Source organism: Aspergillus eucalypticola (assembly GCF_003184535.1).
Source record: "Aspergillus eucalypticola CBS 122712 chromosome Unknown BO83scaffold_64, whole genome shotgun sequence".
NCBI lineage: Eukaryota > Fungi > Ascomycota > Eurotiomycetes > Eurotiales > Aspergillaceae > Aspergillus > Aspergillus eucalypticola.
In genome coordinates, this window is record NW_020290338.1 from 5,145 (window position 1) to 25,534 (window position 20,390).

The 20,390-nt window shown below is 18.8% G+C and overlaps 1 protein-coding gene across 1 annotated transcript; it reads right to left on the minus strand.

Annotated features, from left to right (window-relative positions):
* Nucleotides 1-885: 885 nt before the first annotated feature.
* BO83DRAFT_298964 (uncharacterized protein) lies at nucleotides 886-3,470 on the minus strand (the record flags this gene model as incomplete). The annotated part of the gene is made up of 3 exons (XM_025527124.1): nucleotides 886-969; nucleotides 3,169-3,226; nucleotides 3,331-3,470. Coding segments are annotated over 3 exons (282 nt in total), but the record flags the coding sequence as incomplete, so codon positions are not given.
* Between the last annotated feature and the right edge of the window lie 16,920 nt (nucleotides 3,471-20,390).

Genomic DNA, 20,390 nt, shown 5'->3' on the forward strand with positions numbered 1-20,390 from the left:
TATATTAATAATTTCTTTAAAAAACAACAGGCTCTACTTAGATTTTCTAAGTAATTTAAATAATATTTTTATTAAATTAACTTTCCTGTTCTATGTTTGATAATAAAGTTATAAAAAAGTAAATTTATAAATTATTAAGCTTATTTTTTATTAACTCTAGTTTAATATATAAAAGATTATAAGCTTCAATGATTAAATAGAAATTAGATTATTTGAAAAGCTTTTAAATGTGGTTTATTTCTATAAGTTAAAAAATATATTTTATATATTTTTTTTATTGACTAATTTATAAGTTAGGAATAACAAATAATATAATATAATCTTAAATAAATCATCAGTGAAAATTATAGAAATTTAGAAAGATTTAAATATTATAATGATTTTCAGATATTAAAAATAGAATAGTATTATTTAGTTATTAAGAACCCATAGATATATTATTAGATATTAATAATATATTCTAGAAATTTGACTTGAAACTGGTAGAATAAATATTTTAATAAATTATATTAGAATTAAGTTTTTAAAGCTTTTTTAATATTTAATAAATATACTTTATATAAAATATCTTAGATATCTATCTATATTACAGTACAAATCCAGGTTACTTATCTAATTTATTTAATTTAATTAATCTATTAAATCTACTTGACCTTCTCCCTTTTAATTATTTTATATATAATCTATAATTTTCTTAATCTCCTGCCTGCTTTTAATTTTATTATAACTCTCCGAGTTACATCTTGTCTATGAACCTGAGAATAACCTGACTAAGTAGCTAGAAAATAAAATCTAAAAAACTTATATTAAAAAGTCTTTAACTAGAACTATTAGTCTTATTATCTTATCTGTAACTATACTAGTCGGCCAACCCGCACCTTGATAATTTAGTAGAAAAATAAGAACATTATCTAAATATATTATATAAGTATTATCAAAAAGCTTATAAAGTATTATGTATATATCATTCTAAAAGAATACCAGGATGTCAGTAATTTGGATAATATAATAATATATTTAATATAATTATATTAAATATAAAGATTATTTTTTATTTATCTTTTTTAGAATTCTTAATAGTATATATTCTTGATATTAATACTAAAAAAATTATATTATCTGAAAGTCTATAACTGTAATGAGAGATAAGAAATAATAAAAAAATATAATTATTATATATTTAAAATATAAAAATAATAGAAGTTCCTGTAAGATTTTTAAAGAACTAAATTTAATATTATTTCAGATTCTTTCTAATATATTTTTGTGGAATCTTGAGTTCAGTCTTCAAGAAAAAATATAAAAATATATAAAAATTTATTATTAAATTTTAAATTATTTTAAGAAATTAGAGAACAGAAAGAAATAAGACAGATAAAATATTATTCTATTAAAAATAATTCTATATTAATAAGTTAATATGTAGATCATAGAATATCATTAATAATAATAAAATTAAATCATTTTTTAATTAGGGATCCCTGTTAATTTCTATATAATATTATTTAAAAATATAGATGTTTCTTATATGTTAGTTTTTTATATTATATATATATATATATATATATATATAATCGTTTGATTAGTAGCTTTCATTCTGAATGTAGTAACTAGGGTATATTATAAATTATAGATTTTAATAAATTAATAATTAATGATATTCATTTCAATATAATTATCTAGGTCCGCAAAGGTTTCAAGATTATTTTGAATATAAATAAAAATATAGAGAAATAAGTAGTTTATATTATAAATAAAAAAATAATATTATAAATGATTAAAATTATTAAATTTATTTTAATTTCTTTATTTTTTCCCTGAATCTGACCACAATTAGTACGTCTTAATATATTGATCTTTTTATAATTTAATATAGTGTTGGTTTATAAGATATTAAATATTATTATATATAAAACATTATAATTAATTACTATCTTTTAGTAGAGTTTCCTTGTAATTCAAGATATTATATTTATTCTAGTATATTATAACTTTAAAAGTACTTATATTAATTATAACTATTAAATTAACTATTATTTTCTCCAGACTTTTATTTAGTAATTTATAGTTTATAATAATATATAATAATAATTACTATTTAATTTTGTTCTTCTGGTAGGTGGAAAATATATTTTCAAAAATAATAATTTCCTATAATAAAGAATTTTACTATAATAAAGAGTTTTTTCTTTTCTACCTGGCAGGAAAAGTATTGTTTAATAATCTTAATATAAATATAAGATTTTTCTGATTTTGACTGTATTACTAATAAACTTATTCAAATTAGATTACAATATCTGATTAGAAAATAATTATATTTCAAATTATAATAATAAAATTTAATTTAAAATAATCTTTAAGAAATCTTTTTTTAAATTTTTATTATAATAAAAAATATTATCCCTGTCTGTATATTAGATCTATATAATTAATAATCATAAAAATCTTGTTTTTTTAAATAAGAATTTCTTAGAAGTTGGCTGAAATATATATATTAAATTAACAATTTATTTCTAATATTTTCAGAGCTTAAAACTTAATATAAAATAAAAGATATTCTTAAATCTAATCTTTCTTTTATCTCTATTTAATTTAGAAGTGAATCAAGAATATCTTAAATAATCTTATTAAAATAATAATTTTCATGAAAATAAATTATTATTTAAAGTAAATTAAAAGTTTATTTTAATTAATAAATAAAGTTTCTTAGTTATTGCATCCCCTCAACAGTAAAATTAATATTTGATAATAATTCTGAATTAATTTAATTATTAAATACTTTAATTCTGATTAATTTTAATAGATAGTATTTTTCCTAGGTAGTTAAAGAAGAAATAATCAGAATATAATTATAAGATAAAAAATCTATTAATTAAATAAGAAATAAAATATTAATTAATATAATTTATATTCTAATAATAAAGATAGCTTGTCTCTAGATATAAAATAAATTAAATTTTCAAAGATTAATAGTTTTATATAAGAGAATAAATATTTTATAAATACTAGAAAAATATAGAACTGTTATTAATTATCTTATATTATAGAACAATCTAGGGAAGTTATATACACAAGGCCAAAAAGACTATCATTACCCGCAGCTACCTGCGGATCCCTAGAATCTTGCTTATATAAATATGTATACACGGGAGGGAATAGATCTATTACACCTATAACTCTTATACAGTTATATCTAATATTATATATAATTTCAATAATCTTATTCCTGATAAATAGATTGTTCTATCATAATAATAAATACAAAATCTTATTAGATTCTTAAAACTGAAATTTATATGAATTTCATAAAATTCTTAATAGATATCAAACTTAATAAGTATCTTAATATTTTTCAGCCGGTCTATTATCTTATGATTAAATAAGATTAAATAAAATGTTATATACATTAATATATTTATTTTATTATAATTAATATATAGATATAATCCTCCTCCGGGCTTATATACTATAAAATAAGATAAATAAATAATATTATACTAGAAATAATAATATTTCTAAATTTTTAATAACATATTCTTGAGCTGCTTTAAGTTTTTTAAAATCATTTTATATAAAAGAACTACACTTAGTAATTCTCTTATTTATTAAAATAAAGGTAAGATGACAGGGAAATATCTAATTTTTTTTTAAAAAATATTAACCAAGTTATAATAGTTTGCAAATATAATTTATTTAATTTGTCATTTTATAAATTCAAGATTTGATCCATAGAATTTAGTTTAAGTTATCTTTTTGATTATATACAAAATTATAATATAATAGATATCTAAGACTTCTGGTTTTGAAATATCTGTAAAATATAATAATTTTATTTGATATATTTTTATTATGAGATCTTAGAAATAATATAGACTACTGATACTAGAAGTTCTAATTATAGAAATTAAATTTTACTTTGATTAAAATCTTTTATAGAAAGCTTTAATAAATTTATAATAATATAAATTTATATTCTGGGAGTAGTAGAGAATATAATATTTCTAATATCTTTTAGAATCTTTATTTTAGTAAATAGTATTCTGCTTGTAGTTTTAATTTATGAAATCTGAATCAATATATTTAAAGAAATCTAATATAATAAATTTATTTTAATTTTATTTTATAATAAAAACGGATCAGGCTAAACAAGCTAATAATATAAATTTTTTATAAAGATTTAATTTAATAAATTATGTTTTGTTTCATATAATATCATACTAAATAAGATTAAGAATTTAGCAAAATATATTATATTACTATTAATTTATAATAAAAAAAAAGTAAATAATTTATATTAAAAATATAATAATCTTTCTATTAAATCTTGTAACAATATATCTAGTAATTTGTAAAATTATTTTACTTTATAGTTAGTATGCTAACTTTATTATAAATATAGATATATTCTTATAATAACTTATAATAGTTATTAGAATACAGATAAATACTGTTAATTTATTTTTTAAAATTAAAATATTAATTATAAAATTTCTACTCTTCTGTTTTACCAGATTACGTAAATCTAATATATTTAAAAGAATTTTATTTTATTTAAAATTAAAACTGTTTTTATATATTATCTTTTATTTATTTATTTTCTTGTATAATATCTAGTTATTTAACTTGTTAAATTTTTCCCTTAAAAATTTCTAATTGAGTAATCTTATTCTTAATAAACAATATATTATTTTCTAGTTATTATATAAATATAGTTCTCTGGCTCCAGACTTAAGATATTATTAAAATATTTTAAAAAAATTAAATTATTAGTAAAGAGAAGAATCAGAAAATAATATTATTATAAATTATTAATAACATATAATAGAGTAATAAGCCAGCTTGGTAAAAAATTTTATTATATAATTAATAAAATATAAAGTACTAGTACAGCACCCAGTAAACTTCAAATTTATTTTATTATTTTTAAGTAAAACTTACTATTTCTTCCTAACTTTTAATTCTTAATATAAATTAATTTTTAAATAAGTTCTAATGATACTAACCTGCACTGTTAAGTACTAATATATAGAATCAGAATTATATAATTCCTTCCATTCTAATTATCATTTTTAATTTCTGATATCAGCATCAGGTGTTACAAACTTCAGATTAATAAAAATTATTTTCTATTATATCAGTATATTAGTAAAATTTTTATAAAAATTAATTACTTCAGAATAAAATCAGAAAATCAAATCTTTTTAAATATTATTTTACAGTGGCTGTTTATATATATCCTAATAATTAAAATAATTAGATGATCTGCATTAACTTCTATCTTTTATTATATTATAGTTAATTAATTTTTAAAGACTAGAATCTTTCCATTATTAAATATCAGAAAGTTAGAAATTTTTAATAATTTTCTTAATATAGAAATCTCAGCTCTCTAATTATTATAAATTATATAATATATTATTAGTACCGTCTATATATAATATATTATGTTTCTAGAAAGTATTATTATATTATTTATTTAATTTATTATATGTGTTATACTTATCCGCTATACTATTTAATTATATTTCAATTTCATAAAATTAAAAAGTACATTAAAAAAACTTTTAAATTTTCTTAAATTTTTTACTAAATATTTTCTAGATATAATCTTTATATTTATCAATTTCTATATTTAGTAGAATAATCAAATATTGTTTTAGATTTTTTTATATAAAATCGATTCCATTTAATTCTCTTTAGCTATTATAATTCATGATATTTATTAATTAATAGTTTTCTTAGATTTAGTTAAGGCTGTTTTATCTTTATTATTTTAATTTTATTAAGTATATATTAGAAGGATTATAGCAGTCTTACTAAATAACTAGTTATATAAAATACTAATTAAAAAGTAAATGTTTATAGTATTTAATAGTATATAAGAATTAATTGAATATATTCTATTTAATATAATTTGAACTGGAATATCGAACATAAGAAGAAAAGGGAAGAAGTATAAAAAATAAATATAAATAATAAAAATCTATAAATAAGATAATGTAAAAAGAATAAATAAAAAATAATTATATAATAAATAAAATAAATAAAATTATATTATATATCTCAGTCATGTCATTTTTTATAATAAATATTATATACATTATAAGTTTATATATAATTAAATTATATTTGTATTTATTTTTACAAATATTTTAAGTTTTTCTTTTTCTGGAAGTGCATGGGCAGATATATTATAAATAAAAAAATCTAGTAAATTAAATAAATAAAAATAAGTTATTTTTTTCTATTTCTTATACTGTCTGTGCCTGTGCCACAGCTTATATTCATAGTATTTACAATTTTATTATTACCTAATCTTCTTATATTTATTTTACTCTCTTATCTCTTGCTATTATTTTTATTAATATTTTTTATATATCATAATTATTTATATATTTCTATATCTACTAGTACTTTGTTTTATATATCTTATTTCAATAATCTTTATTATATAATATCTATAATATCTGTTGATTATAATAAGTATAAATATTATTTAGCTAGTCACTGCTCCTGTATATTAATAAATAATTTTTAATATCAGAAATAATAAATATAATCTTAATTTATATTACAAATTTCAAGTAAATATTATCTTTTAATAATTATTATAATAAAGATTTACTACTGCTGCTGGACATAGCCTAATAATATTATATATTAAATTTTATATAAAATAATAATATTACTTTTTTGATATTTAATCTACTAGGTCCAGGAATTTAACTACAGAGATAATGAAGATGTATAATTTATTACTATTTTTTTAATAATGAAATTATAATAGATTAATTATATAATAATAATTATTATATATAAATATATGTAATATAGTTCTGATAAAGTATAACTACTAGTAGAAAAATAATAAGAATTCAAAATTATTTTTATTCATGATTAGAGTCTGCTTTCTATATTAATTAGTATAAGTAATTTTGATTAACTTATATATTTTTTTCAGAGTTATAATATTATTGTTATACTAGAAAAACTTTATAATTCTTCTAATTTTATATATAAGAAGTTTTTCTATTAGCTATCCCTGATACTTGTTAATTAGTATTAAAGGTAATAAAATTTATTTATATAGAATTAATAAGGCTCTAGAAATAAGATATAGAAAGGTAAATATAAAATTTTATATTCTAATTCTAATTATAATTTATATAACTGTAATCTGCAGGAATAAATTATTAGAAAAATCTAATTTATTAAAAATTAAACTTTTTATTTAATTCAATAATTATAGTATTTCTAATTTATATTATAATATTTTATTTTATCTAGAAAGACTCTTTCTTGTATCCATAGTAATATTAGTTTATTATTATTTTCTAGTTTGATTGAGTAATATATAAAATAGTTTTACAGCAGGTACTTTGCCAGGAGAAGAGTTATAATTTATATTAATTTATAATTAAAATATAAAATTACTTAATACTTTATAAGATATAATTTTTAAACTGATATTATAAGTTATATTATTCGAAATTATCTGAGTTATTAGAAACCATCAAATTAGATTATTTTAGGAAAATCTAGAAAAATTTATAGATAATATTTAGAAATCTGCTTCTAGTATTCCGTCTGCCTGTTTATTCATAAATAATATATTATTAATAATTATTTATAAATAATTATATAAATAATTTTTCTGTCAGCCTCTAGCTTCTTTACATTTTTATCAATAAATATAATATATTAGCATGTTAACTTTATAAATTAGAGGTATATAATATCTTTTTCAGTATAATAAATAAAATATAAACTTAATATATATATTTATTATTATTGAAATTATTATTAAAATTCTTTCTTTCTACTTACTTGGAAATAAATTTATAATGAAATTTATTATATTATTATTTAATATTTATTAAACTACAGTAGTAGCTCCAGCTTATTATAGAATATATATTAAAGAATTTTATTTTACTTCAAGTAAAAGAACAAGATCTAGATACTAATTAAATATATTTATGAAAATGTTTTTTGAATTAGTAACTAATTATAGAATCCAACAAATCCAATACTCAAAATAATATATTTACTAGATTTATCAAGAAACCATTTTCTTAAGTCTAGGGCTTAAGAAGATTTCAATATTAGTTTAATAAAAATTTATTATGATTAATAATTTAAATATTCAAATGATAATGCTATTATTTAAAAGGTTTTATAATTTTAAGATAATTTTAAGTTATTTATAAAATAGTTAACTCTATTTCATATCTATTATTTCTTTAGAAGAAATAATAAAATACTAGATTCCTTTTATTTATAATTATAATATAAATATATTAATTATAACACTAAAGATGTCTATCTTAAACTTAAACAATAACTTTAAATCAAAATATTATGAAAAGAATATATTTTGAAAACTTTCAAGTTTTTAGAAATTCTTGTATTATATGGAAGGCTTCATGAATCAGAGTAGAAATATATATTATTAGATAATTTTATTTTCATATCATAAGAAGTCCTGAATTCATAATTATAATTAAATTATATTAATTTACATTTTATTAAGATTCTATCTAGTCTGGTTTTAAATTTTGAATAATATATTTTATATACAAGATTATATTTAAAGATCTTTACTACCAGCTGGTATTTTTAGATCATTTAATATTATTATAATATATTTAGTATTTTTTAAAAAATTTTATAGATATACAAACTACATATCATTTATAATTCTAGAGTATAGTAAGGATTTTTTAGTAAATAAAATAATAATATATCTATAATAGCTGTGACAGGTATACATAATAATTTCTTATTTATTTTTATGCAAATATAATAATAAACATTATATGAATTAAATTTAATAAAGATCTTAGTTTTACTAAAACTATTTTTATCTTATCAATTAATAATAAAAAGTATAACTTCTTGTTATTAATTATATTTAATCTTTAGTAATCCATATAAAGATCTAATATATTATATTTTTCAAATATAAATAAAATAAATACACCTACCAGACTTTAGAAAATAAATTTATATGTATTATATTTAAGTTCTAGTTTTGAAAAAATATAGATTAGTTTATATTAGACCTGATTTTTAATTTGATTATATAATTAATAAAATATAATCTAAGAATATCTGTCTATCTTTCAAAAAAATATTAATAAAATTATTATATTTATCCAGAAGTTCTGATATACTGTATATTCCTATATTATTTATTTTAATTTTATATTTCACTATTTTTATATAAATAATATACAAATTTATATAACTAGATCTATACCGCGTAATAAGCGTTTTGAAAAATTAAATATTAATATTTATTTATTGATCATTTTAAAATGTATTTTTTAATAATAATTTACTTTTTTTGAATTTATATCCATGTTTTGGCTTTATAATTAGAATTTACTTAGTATTATATTGAACTTTCATATATTTATAATATTTAAATATTATCAGCTGTGTTTTTCTAACTTCTTATAATATTAATTATAAAATTATATTATTTATATTAAAATCTCTAATATTTGTCCAGGGTCTGCATATAACAGAAAACTTAATTAAATTAATTTAATTATTATTTTATTTGAAATTGATTTATTAAATTAATTTATATATTATAATATATTAAGATACATGCCTGGGCTAATTTTTTTAATACACTAATTATATCACAGTATAAATCCAGAAAATCTATCTATTCTGCTTGATCCCTTTTCCATTCTCTAACTACTTTATATATAATCTATAATCTTCTTAATTTTCTATCTACTTCTAATTCTGTTTATAGCTTTCTAAGTTATATTTTATCTATAATCTTGAGGATAATCTAATTAAAAAATTAAAAGAGAAAATCTAGAAGATTTATTTAAAGAATCTAGCTAAAATTACTAGTTCTACCATTTTACTTACAATTCAAGTAATTAATCAGTCTATATTTTAATATTATATATATTCTACTTATAAAACTAGTAGTTAGATAAAATACTACCTATTCTATAGTCTTCTATAATATTTAATATTTTTAAAAAGTTTATCCCACGCGTTAGAGAATACTTTAAGAAATAAATTTATTATTATAATTAAATATATACTTATGCTGTAAAAGTTTAGAATTAATTAAATATAAAAAGTAATTTTCTTGCTTCCCAGTCTAATTGAATTTAGTAAAAAAAATTAGAATAATCTAATAGTTTATTAAAATTATAAGTATCTGTAAGATTACTTTTAAGAAACTTAATTAAATCAAAAAAATATATAACAGTTTTTTTAAATTATTAATTTAATAATAAATATTTTCATACTGACCCTAGAACCTATGCTAGTAATTAAAAATATTATAATTATTGTTACGGACCCCTGCTAGTTAATCTACTAGTAAGGCGGACTCGCCAGGCAGAAAGTGCCGATAAGGGCAGCACTCAGGCAAAGCCAAGTTGTTATTTAGTACAATTCCCGATTACCTTTACGACGCCCAGAACGGCCACGCATCACGTGACCACGGTATACACACGGATCTATGGTATACGGTATACCATCCTGGTCTACAATTACCATGGCGGTATGCGACAGACCTAATAGTATATGATATGGTATATGAAGGATAGGATATATAAGAACATTCTCTTATGTACTTAATTAATTCTATTCTTCATGCTCAATAACATTATCTTTAAGTAATTATACATTTGGAAGCTTAGTAATAGAATACTTGTCTGTACTTACTTATAAATAGTTATATAATACTATCTGGTCTTACTTCTCTTCTTGTGTCCAAGACTAATTATTTTTAAATAATCATCAGTCTGATACCTCCTCGACCTAGTTCGACAGTATGTATACCAGTGAAGCTAAGCTAACAGGGACAGGGAAATAATTCTAGAATTTAATATATTAAATACCAGTCAGTATGAGTATTCACTAATTATAATTATCTATTATATTAACTACTTTAAATTTACTGTACACTCCGCAGCAGGGCTCTAGTGCCTAAAAAAAAGAATAACAGCAAGATTTAATAATATAAAAATTAATAAATATAATTAGTTAATTACAAGAAAGCATTACTGTCTTGAAGTAATAAAATCAGTTACTTGAAGATTACTTAGTAGTTAAGTCTATCAAAGTCAGACTATTAAAATTATTTAATAATAATTAATTAAAGCTTAAAGCTTTCTTGATCCAGTTAAATTTATATTTTAATATAAACAAAGAAAAGCTTAAAAATAAAATTAATAAGATCTTCTTTATATTTATTTATCTAACCAGGATAGTATTCAATTGGTTCAAGCTATTTATCCGCGATTATTAGAAAAAGCTAGTAAAGAATTAGAATAATAATATTAAATAAATTTTTACTAGTTATACCAGGTTCAAGGAACATCTCAAATAAATATTCAGAGATATTAATATAATACAAAATATTAAATAAAAACTATAATAACTCAAGCAGATAAGATCAGCATCTAAGTATATTTTTAAATTCTTATAAGTTATTAGTTATTTGGACTGGGATAAAAATACCTACATTACATGATTCAAAGAAGAACTCAAGATGGAGATCTAAGAAAAATTTATCTAATAAGAATAATTAAATATATTACAGTAAATGATCACAGCGGCAATCAAGATCAATAATAAGTTGTATAAGTATAATATAAAATAAAAAAAAGGCTGATAAACCAGTAAATCTATATTTTAATAAAATAACTAACAGGACTATTAAGCTAATAATAGATAATTAATATAATCTAGAAGTCTGGGATACAAAAATTCCTATAAATTAAAATTAATAAAGCTAGATATAATACAGTATCAGACTTAATAAAATGGAATTTTCAAAGAAAAGCTTGAAAGATATAAAAAAAATTACTTATATTTTAATTATAATAAGACAGATTATCAGTTAAAAAATTATAAGTAGAAATAGTAACAGCTTTAGAAGTAACTAAGAGCTATAGATAAAGATTAATCAGAATTATATAAAAAGACCAGAGAAGCCTATAACATTACTGGAGTTAGATTAGCAGAAGATTAGATTAGATTTGTAATATAAATATAAAGTAGCAAGAAGCTACATGTTATGTAATAAGAATAACTGCTAGTGCTAGTAAATAGAATATACCAGAACTGGTTAAAACAACAAGCCAATACGGATAAACTAACAGCACTAATAAAATTATAAGAAATCCATTAACTATCCAAACCATTTAATTAGTCTATAAAAATTAATGACAGTAATAAGCCAGCTTCAAAGAATAAATATCCTAATATAATTTGGAATAAATTTGATTCTTTAGATAAAAAGTACAGTACTCAGTTAAATAGTCTTGAATTCAGTAAGAAAAGACTTAGTAAGATATCTAATATCCTAAAAAAATTTCTATTAGAAATCAGTGAATTATATCTCATGCAATAGAAAGAAAATAAAGAAAACCAGAAAGATAATAAAAATAATATCTCTTATTAGTTAGACTATATTATAAAGAAGTTTAAGAAAAATCTAGTATAATTTTACCCGGAGCTTAAGAAAATCATGTAATACTGTCCATATTAAAATCTGAAATGTTGGAAAATATAAAATAAAAATTAGAGATAACACCTATAAAGATATTTCTATTATCCAGAATTTTGTCTAATATATAGATAAAATAATACAGACTATCACTACCACCTGTTCAAAGTCAGTTGCAAGGTACAGGTAGCTGGAATAAATCTTTAATATAATTATAAAAATTATATATACATACATTTCAAAGAGAATAAGGAATACTAGAAATATAATAAATTTTTTTAAATTATATACTACACGGACATGTGCTCTACACATCATGACCAAAAATATATCACGACATATTAACCACAAATACCAGAAGTGGTAGAAGCTAGAAAAGACTACTGTCCATATATTAATCTTAGATATTTATATATAGGATATAGATAATATCTATATTATAAAATAATATACTGGATAACCTGCTTCGATAATCAGTGTATGACGCATTACGCAGTAAAAATAGAAAATTCGAGATTTCCGCAGAAATATCCAAGCTAATTAGAGCCAAAGTGGCTAGAACAGTAATTAATAATTACTGAGTCAGGAAAATATTTAAAGATTCAAGTAATTATACTAGAATAACCAGTTTAAGTGCTAGTTAATTCTAGTATAACCAGAAATTTTATGAATCTATAATTCATGCAGCAACTTGGGATACTTGAAAAATAAAAAATAAAATCAGAAGCAATTACTAGATTAAACAGAAAAAATCTGGGAACTCTTATATTAATAATTAAATTAGAAATTATATTTATAATAATAATAGACTACTTCGAATACATAGATTTCGACATGATACTATTAGAATAATATAACATCATGTTAGGGATTCCATGGCTCAGGAATTATAATCTATAAATTAATTAGAAGACTAAGGGCCTTCAATTTACTAATTATAATTATTCAAGATAATATTAATAAGAACTAGATATAAAATCTGGATCTGTATAATCTGTTAGCCAGTAAGAGACTGGAGTAAAGACTAAATAATTTATAGAAAAATTAAAAATATTATAGAAGTTTAATATGTTAGATATTAAAAGAAACTCAAAGAAAAATAGTATCTTGAGTATTATTATATAAGTAATAGTAGTAACCAAGCCAGTATAATAAGATTAGCTTAAAGAATTACTAGGATAGGCACTAGTAATAATTAAAGAATACTGTAAGTATAATATTAATAGTATTAACTTGGGAAGCGAGATCTAGGTGTAGAAATACAGAGATAATAATATAAGAACTAGAATTTAGAAGTGAGAATTTAGGTCTAGTAATATAAATTAAAGAATTCAGAGTAAGTGGAGACTTAAATATAATAATATAGAATTAATAGAAACTCAGAAAAAGTAGAAACCTGAGAATAATAATATAAGATTAAAAGATTTACAAGAACTTTTAGCTATGATTAGAAATAATTCATATATTTTATTATAGTATAAAAGATTCAGGAATCTGTTTAAATAACTAGAAAAACCTGAATTATCTTAATATAAAAAGTATAACCATACTATTCTCCTTGAGAAAGGGAAGTTACTAGTATATAAAAAAATTTATCTAATATCTGAGAAGAAATTACAGACGCTATAAAAATATATTAATAATTAATTAGTAAAAGATAATATCAGATTATTAAAATTATCTATAAAATATAAAATTTTATTTATACTAAAAAAAAATGGTAGCCTATAATTATATATAAATTATTAATTATTTAATATAATTATAATTAAGAATCGGTATCCTTTATTCTTGATCTTAGAAATCTAAGATAAGATATGAGGAACAAAGTAGTTTACTAAACTTAATATTACTAATATATATTATTATATATATATTACAGAAGGTGAAGAGTGGAAAACTGTATTTAAAATAAAATATAAATATTATAAATATTTAGTTATGCTATTTAGACTTACTAACGCGCCCGTATTATTCTAGTAATATATTAATAAGATATTAGAAGAGTATCTTAATAAATTTATAATTATTTATCTAGATAATATTCTGATTTTCTCAAAAACTAAGAAAGAATATGTCAGGTATATAAGACTTATACTATATAAATTATACTTATATAAGCTATAATGTAAGCTCAAGAAATATAAATTCTATGTACAGGAAATAGAATTCCTGGAACACTGGATATTTATGGAGGAAGTCTATATTAAGTAAACTAAAGTATAAATTATTTAAGACTAGTCTTAATCCAAGAATTTAAAGAAATTACAACAATTTATTAAATTAGTTAATTACTATTAATAATTTATAGATAGATATATTATTTATATAACACTACTGTTCGAGCTCATGAAGAAAACACAAAAGTATAAATAAAAAGAACTATAATAGTATATATTTAAAAGTATTAGATACCGACTTATTATATTACTAGTGCTAGTACAGTATAATCTAGAAAAGGAAACCACCATCAAGATTAATATATTAGATTATATTATTAGCATGCATAAGACACAGCCAGAAGATGATAGAAAATCTAGATTAATTATATTCTATTTAAAAAAATTAGTTCAGGTAAAATTTAATTATAATATCTATGATAAGAAACTGCTAGCTATAATAATAGTATTTAAGTAATAAAAGATCTATCTCAAAGAAGTAAAATATATTATTATTATAAAAATAAATTATAAGAACTTGACCTATTTTATAATAATTAAAAAATTAACTAGAAGACAGGTAAGATAGACAGAAATCCTATTATAATATAATTTCTATATTATATATTATAAGAAAATAGAAAATAGACACGCAGATGTACTCAGTCATAGACTAGATTATAAAATAAGAGAAAAGACTATTAAGCCAGCTATTCTAAAATAAAATAAAAATAAATTAATTAGCTACAATAAAACTAACCTCACAGTAATACTGGAGATAGATAGTAACTTAACTAAGTAACTAGTTAATGCTATTAAAAGTGACAAGATACTTTAAGAAATAAGTAAAGATTTATTAAATAAAATTATTATTAATAAAAAAAAATTAATTTACTTTTATAGATTAATCTTTATACCAACCAATATAAGAACAGAGATCATAGTTATATATTATAATAAATTACTTAAAGAATATTTAAGAATCGAAAAAATCATAAAACTAATTACTAGAAATTACTATATTCTAAATTTCAGGTAAAAAGTACGCGATTACATGGAATAATATAAAACATGTATTAAAAATAAGCCCGCAAGGCACTAATTTTATAGATAAATATAGATATAGAAAACACTGTAATAATTATAAGAATAAATAATAATTAACTTTATTAGTCTACTACCTGAATCAAAGAAATATAATATTATTATAGTTATTACCAATTATCTTACTAAATACATCCATCTTGTACCAAGCCAAACAACAATAACAGTAATATAAATAATAGAACTATTTTTAGAAAATATTATTATAAACTACAGAATGCTAAAGTACATTATATCAGATAGAAATAAATTATTTATTTTAAAGTTCTAGAAATCACTCACTGATCTTATAGAAATTAAAGAATAAATAACAACAGCTTATTATTTATAAATAAATAAACAAATAGAAAGAATTAATTAGATAATTAAATAATATCTAAAATATTATATGAATTATTAATAAAATAATTAAATAGATTTATTATCTATGACATAGTTCTTGTATAATAATACTAATTATTTAATAATCAGAGTCTCACTGTTTTATACTAATTATAGTTATCATCCAAGATTCCTTGGAATACTGATAGGAAAGTAACCAGTTGCTGATATAATTAAAGATATTATTATATTCATAAGAAATATATATACCCAATTATCCTGAGACATTAAATTCATAAATTTAAGAAGTAAGATTTATTATAATTATTAATATAAAAAGAAATCTGATCTAAAAAAAAGAAAGAAAGTATTTCTATTTTATAAAAATATTAAAATAAAATAATTAAGCTAGAAACTTAATTATTATAAACTAGGACTATTCATCATCAAGAAAAAGAAAAGATTAGTTAATTATAAACTAAAATTATTAAAATTAATAAATAGAATTTATTTAGTATTTTATATCTCATTATTGGAACCCGCACCAAAGAACGCTAGAATTGCAGAAAATGTGGAAATTAATAATAATACTAAATAAGAGTACAAAGTCGAAAGAATTCTAGATTATAAAAAAATTAGTAATAAATCATACTATTTAATTAAATAAAAAGATTATAATATCTCAAAAAATACATAGAAATTTATTAAAAATTTAACAGACTGTTATTAGTTTATAAAATAATACTACCAGTAGCAAGGTCAAAGTTCGCCTAGAAGAAAAAAAAACTAATTAATTAAATTAAATTAAAATTATCTAATATAATAGTAAATTAAGTAGTATTATACTTATTAACTAGATACTCTAGCTTCTAGAAATCTTTAATACTTAGAAAATCTTTTTTATCTAATAAATCTAATACACTCGAGTCATAATCTAATATCCAACTATTATAATTTTTAAGGAATTTTCGATGTTTTTATAAATATTTTATTTTTATAAATAATTATTTAATTTATTTTTTAGTTTTTTTAATCTCTTGAGCTATTTTCTTTTTATTATACTGAAGTTTATTTTATTTAAAATTATTATAGAAACACTTTTTATACTTATAACTATGATAAGTGCAGGCCGCACAATTTCAGTTTTTAAAATTTATAAAACAAGAAAAACCGTGGGAATTATACTAGATATAAGAAAATTTAATCTGGATATTATTATAAATAATCTAATTAGCTTGATGGCAATGCTCTTTATAATAATTATATAAAGACATAATAACCCATCCTGGAAAAGAAAAGAAACTGAAGAACCTGGTTAATATATAAGAAAGAATATATATCTTTATATTTCTTAAGAATAAGAAATCTTAAAAAAGAAGAAATAATATTATAGATTTTTATTAGTTAATCTACTAGTAAGGCAGATTTACTAGATAGAAAATATTAATAAAAGCAGCACTCAGGCAAAATTAAGTTGTTATTTAATATAATTCCTGATTACCTTTACAACATCCAGAACGGCCACGCATCACGTGACCACGGTATACACACAGATCTATGGTATACAGTATACCATCCTGATCTATAATTACTATGGCGGTATGCGACAGACCTAATGGTATATAATATAATATACAAAGAATAGGATATATAAGGATACTCTCTTATATACTTAGTTAGTTCTATTCTTCGTGCTCAATAACATTATCTTTAAGTAACCATACATTTAGAAGCTTAGCGATAGAACACTCATCCGCATTTACTTACGGATAGCTGCGCAGCACTATCTGGCCTTACTTCTCTTCTCGTGTCCAAGACCAATTATCCTTAGATAGTCATCAGCCTGATACCTCCTCGACCTAGTTCGACGGTACGTATACCAGTGAAGCTAAGCTAACAGGGACAGGGAAGCGATCCTAGGGTTTGACAATTATTTTAATAAAAATAATTATATTAATTAATTTTAAGTCTTCTATTTCCATTTTTCTGTTTGAATAATTATCTAATTCTAATAAATTTAAATATAATTATACTAATTTCTGTTGCTTTATAAACTAGATGTAAAAAAGATAAAATTTATATTAATAATTATATTATTATTATTATCTATAAGATTTATATTATTAATTTATTTGAGAAGAATCTTACACCCAAGTATAATCTTATATTAGAAATAAGAAATATATTTTATAAAATGATATAAATATTTTTATCCTGCTTAAATACTTCTTTAGTAATTTTTAGAAGAAAAATAATCTAGACAAATCATTTATATCATATCAGAAATACCAGAACTTTTATTTTTATTTTATTAGATTTTAGAAACTAGCCTGTAAAGTTAAGATATATTTTAATATTTTTTATCTAATAGTTAATCAGAATATAAACTATAATTTAAAAAATATATTTATGAATAATATCTTTTTGAAAGAAGATTATTTAACTTCAATTTATTTTCTATAAATTCTTGAAAATTACCAGATATAATATTTCGTTGAAGATTAGACATTATATTTGTAAATTAAATTATAATTTATAAATATTTATATTTTTAAAGAAAATTTTATAAAAATTTTCCATAGATTTCTCCAGCTAAAGATTTGTTATATTATTTTAGAAATTAATAAATTTATTTATTTTTTTGCCATTACTCTTCCTGCTGATAGAAAATAATTATAAAAAATAAAAAAAAATATTTTTATTATAATTTAAATTATTTTAATATCAAGAACTGTTCTAGATTTAAAATCTATATTTTTTATATTATATTTAGCTGCTTCTAATATCTAAACTTTTATTTTTATTTATTTCTTAAATATTATTTATTTTCTTAAGATATTATAAAATAGATAAATAATAAAAATCTTTATCTAGAAATCTTTTTAATATCCCAGTTTTACTATCTAGTTAAACTTAAATAATTATATTTATCTAATTCTAGTCAATAATTGCTAGAAATAAATTATTTTAAATTTATTAGTAATATACTCTTCCTGTATAATTATATATTATATTTAAAATAATAATTAACAGGTTTTTTATTTAAAAAGAAGCTCTGAAGAATTAATTTAATAATAATTTTTATCATGTTTAATTTAAAAGATATAAATATTATAATATTTATTATAATTAATACCAGCTGCTCTATATCCTGAGTAATAAAAAAGATAAATTATCATTTATAGATTATATCTATACTTTCTAAGAAATTTAAAGATTATAATAGAGCTTGACAGCTAATAAGATAAAGTTAAATATAATTTTTATTATATTTATCTAATTTTAGAGATATATAATTATATTAAAAATAAAATTTTATTCTTAGTAATCCAGCTTACTTTTTACCTAATTATTCTTGAATTTCTATAATTAAAATTTTATAATTTATTTATAAATTTTATAGAGTACATACTCTAGTTTGCTAGGTCATATCACTAGAAATATTATAATATTTTTTAGAAACTTATTAAATCTATACTCTACATAATTTATTATAAAGAATATATCTCAAAGCCTTTAGTCTATGAAAAATATTCATTAATTATAATATTAAATAAATCTTTTTAATAATCTGTAATATATATACATACTAGAAATGTTAAAAATGAAAATTTTATATCATTTTTATTAAATAAATAAATTAGATGTTAAGAAAATAAACTAAATTATTTAAAATTATTTTATTAAATAAGTTCTATAATTTTATAAATATCTTTTTAATAAAGAAAATAAAAAAGCTATTTCCATACTAAGATTATAATTATATTATTTATTAAAAAATAGGAAAATATTTCTATTTAAAAACTTATATAAATTATTTTATAATAAATTAAAAGCTTTCTAAGAATAGCTTATAAAAATATACAAAAAAGTTTATTCATTCTAGCATCTTATTCATTACTTTTCTAGTTTTATTTATTAAAATAGTATAAAATAGTTTGTGATTTTATATAAATTATAATATTTTAGATATTTTAATAATAAAAATTGTTATTTACTACCGCTTGTTAAAGAAATTCTAAATAATTTAAAAAATATATATTATTTTATTAAGACCAATATTATTAATATATTTAATAATATCTATATCAAGTATAGCTAGAAATATCTAATAATTTTTTATATTTATTTAAGATTATATAAATTCCTAGTTATACTTTTTTATAATGACTAGGATTTCTACTATTTTTAAAAATATATTTATAATACTCTATGTAATTATTTTAATATATTTTATAATATCTATTTAAATGATATCTTAATCTATAGCTAGATATATTCTAAAAACTCTAAAAATATTAAGTACTTTT